We start from the raw sequence: 3,394 nt of genomic DNA on the forward strand, positions 1-3,394 counted from the left end.
AGAAAATCTAGAAATAGCTGATGGAATCTTCTAAAGAGGGATCATCATCAGAGAAAATCCCTTGTTCAAAAACTCTGCTTCTGCTTCTGAACGATCAGAGAGAATCACATCTTGATGTAGTATCAGTCATGATGGCGTATGTAATAACCGAGGCAACCATGGCCATGATGAGAGGAAGATAAATCTCTTAATGAAAACTGTTGAGGAGCGAATGTTCGAAAAAATGATGTCGTTAGTTCAACTTAACCCAAAACAAATAAAATTTGTACAACACACACAACTACTAACACTAACACGTAGTAACAGTGGGAGCACGAGATCGATCCTCAGGGAACCTCTATTAATTGACAAAATTGACTTTTGACATCCAAATTGTGGGGGTGGTTTTGTTGATTTTTAAGAAATTAAGTAAAAGAAAAACAAGAATTGAAATCAATTTTTGGTAATGAGATTAATGAGAGAGTAAAAAAAAAAAAAATGTCAGAAATTAAATGAAAAAAGGATCTTAGGGATTTATGTAGATTAACCTAATTCTATCATAGACTTAATTGATTTCATGTAACTCAATTATTTCATATTTCATTAAAAAATAATTGATTTATGTAGGTTAATTGGCTAATTATGGCATTAGGGATAGGATGAACTGGCGAGTTAGTAGCTAGTACAACTAGGAAACCCCCATGTGCGAACTGTGTCAAGCATCATTCAGGGACATGTTATAGTGGAAGGAACGTTTGTTTCCAATGTGGATAGACAGACCATTTCAAGAAGGATTGTCCTCAGTTAGTTCGAGAGGCTCGGGTAGAACAAAAGATGATTTTTCAGACAGTAGATCAATCAAAAGCAATTAAAGCTAAAGGTAAATGTCCCAGGGGTGCCAAACAGAAAGGGATAGTAGAACGACCTCAACAACAGGGTAGAGTATATGCAGTAACCCACCAGGAGGCGAAGGAGTCACTAGATGTTGTAACTGGTAAGGTAACTTTATGTAACCAGTTTACTTATGTATTATTAAATCTTGGTGTTACACATTCATTCATGTCTAGCATGTTTGCATTGCATATAGATAGGATGCTTGAGAGAATGCCTAATGAGTTGTTTATTTCTACACCTGTTGGAAATGTACTAGTAGTACGAGAATATTACAGGAATTGTGAGGTAGTGATTGAAAACCAGAGTTTTTGGCTCGATTTGATTTCTCTAGAGTTGCTTGAGTTTGATACTATTCTATGCATGGATTTTTTGAATAAATATTATGCCTCTGTTGATTGTTTCAAGAAGAAGGTAGTGTTTAGAAGGCTAGGAGAGAAGGAGATATTGTTTATTGAGGTCAAAAGACTTCTCCCTAATAGTTTGATATCAGCATTTAAAGCAGGTAGTTATTGAGCAAAGGATGTGTTGCCTACCTGGCACATGTAATAGTTTCACAAGATAAAAATTTGAAGCCAGAAGATGTGCCAGTTGTGTAGGAGTTTTTAGATGTATTCCTTGAGGAGTTGTCAAGATTGCCTCCCGACAGGGAAGTTGAGTTTACTATTGATTCATTTAATTCTAGGTACAACCCCTATTTAGCAAGCCCTGTATAGAATGGCACCAGCAGAGCTGAAAGAGCTAAAGGTGCAGTCACAGGAGTCAATGGACAAGGGGTACATGAGACTAGGGATGGAAACAGTTCGGTTTGATTCGGTTTGGTGGTCAAACCGAATCGAATCGAATTTTCTAATATGTGAAATCAAACGAACCAATTTATTGGTTCAAACTAAACCGAACCGAACCGTATACATATATGCGGTTCAGTTTGGTTTCAAATTCGATTTTGGTATTTTTGAAAAATCTATGTTAATTTTTTTTAAATTAAAAAAGGGTTTAATTTACAACTCGGTTTTGTTCTTTAAACTAAAAACAGTTTGGTTCTAAATTCGGTTTTACCATTTTTTATATGTATAAATATTTATGTATATATATATATATATTAGTTAAAAATGGTTTAGTTCGATTTCAGATTCGATTTTCAAAATTGAAATTGAACTAAACCGAATTAATTCGGTTTCAAAATTTCTTCAAAACAGGTCCGAATCGCATTTTTATGTTTCATTGAGTTTTTGGTTTGGTTCGATTTGATTTTTAGAAATGGTTCGATTTTTACGATTTGAATGGCCACCCCTACATCAGACCTAGAGTATCACCCTAAGGAGCGCCAGTTCTGTTTATGAAGAAGAAGAATGGCACTCTTAAGTTATGTATAGATCACAGGCAGTTCAATAAGGTGACAATCAGGAATAAATATCCATTACCCCGCAATGATGATCTCTTCGATTAGTTAAAGGGAGCCATAGTGTTCTCTAAGATAGATATGAGATCGAGATACCATCAGTCAAATATAAAAGAGGCGGATGTTCCTAAGACTGCTTTTAGAACCAAATACGGGCACTATGAGTTCTTAGTAATGCTGTTTTGTCTGACGAGTGCCCCTGTGTTATTCATGGACCTAATGAATAGGATCTTTCATCCCTATCTAGATCATTTTGTAATTATTTTTATTGATGACATCTTAGTATATTTAGGTAGCAGGGAAAAGCATAAGGAACATCTGAGGACCATGCTTCAGACGTTACAAAAAAAGAAGTTATATGCTAAGTTCAGTAAGTGTGATTTCTGGCTAGATCAGGTTGTATTTTTAGGGCATGTGGTATCAGCAGCATGAGTTAGTGTAGATCCCCAGAAGACAGAAGCCATAGTAAACCGAGAGCGACCTACTACGATATCTGAGGTACGTAGTTTCCTTGGATTAGCAGTTATTACAAGAGGTTTATGGATGGTTTTTTCAGGATAGCTCTTCCATTGACTAACCTAACAACAAAGGAGGTGAAGTTTGAATGGCCGCATAAATGTGAACGTAGTTTCAGAAGTTGAAGCAAAGACTAGTGTCTACACCAATATTTACTCTTCCTTCCCCATGCAAGGAATTTGAGATTTGTTGTGCTACGTCCAGGCAAGGGTTAGAATGTATTTTGATGCAAGAGGGTAAAGTGGTAGTTTATGCTTCTCGACAGTTAAAGAAACATGAATGTAATTACCCTACACATGATCTAGAGCTAGTAGTTCTAGTATTAGCTCTGAAGCTGTGGAGACATTATTTGTTTGGTGAGCGTTGCCACATATTCACTGATCATAAGAGCTTAAAGTATATTTTTAATCAGAAAGAGCTGAACTTGAGACAAAGAAGATGGATGAAGCTGATCAAGGATTATGATTGTATTATTGAGTACCATCCAGGTAAAGCGAATGTGATAGCTGATGCCCTAAGCAGAAAGTCAGGAACAGTAAAAGCTACTCTCTGTTCCATACGAGGTTTATTGCTACAGGAATTGAAGAGTGCTAATGTTGTTTTAAC

The 3,394-nt window shown here is 36.1% G+C and overlaps 1 protein-coding gene across 1 annotated transcript; it reads left to right on the top strand.

The window, feature by feature from the left end:
- The first annotated feature begins 813 nt into the window (after positions 1–813).
- On the top strand, positions 814–1,386 carry LOC150035888 (uncharacterized). The gene has a single exon (XM_090313498.1). The coding sequence runs from the start codon at positions 814–816 to the stop codon at positions 1,384–1,386; it is 573 nt and encodes a 190-aa protein (XP_090169624.1).
- Positions 1,387–3,394: the final 2,008 nt, after the last annotated feature.

The sequence above is a fragment of the Benincasa hispida genome, chromosome 5 (genome assembly GCF_027475165.1).
Source record: "Benincasa hispida cultivar pf3 chromosome 5, pf3_genome.v1.1, whole genome shotgun sequence".
In the NCBI taxonomy this organism is placed as follows: domain Eukaryota; kingdom Viridiplantae; phylum Streptophyta; class Magnoliopsida; order Cucurbitales; family Cucurbitaceae; genus Benincasa; species Benincasa hispida.

Excerpts from the sequence above, each read along its gene's own strand:
- LOC150035888 (XM_090313498.1), top strand. The coding sequence starts at position 814 with ATGATTTTTCAGACAGTAGATCAATCAAAAGCAATTAAAGCTAAAGGT.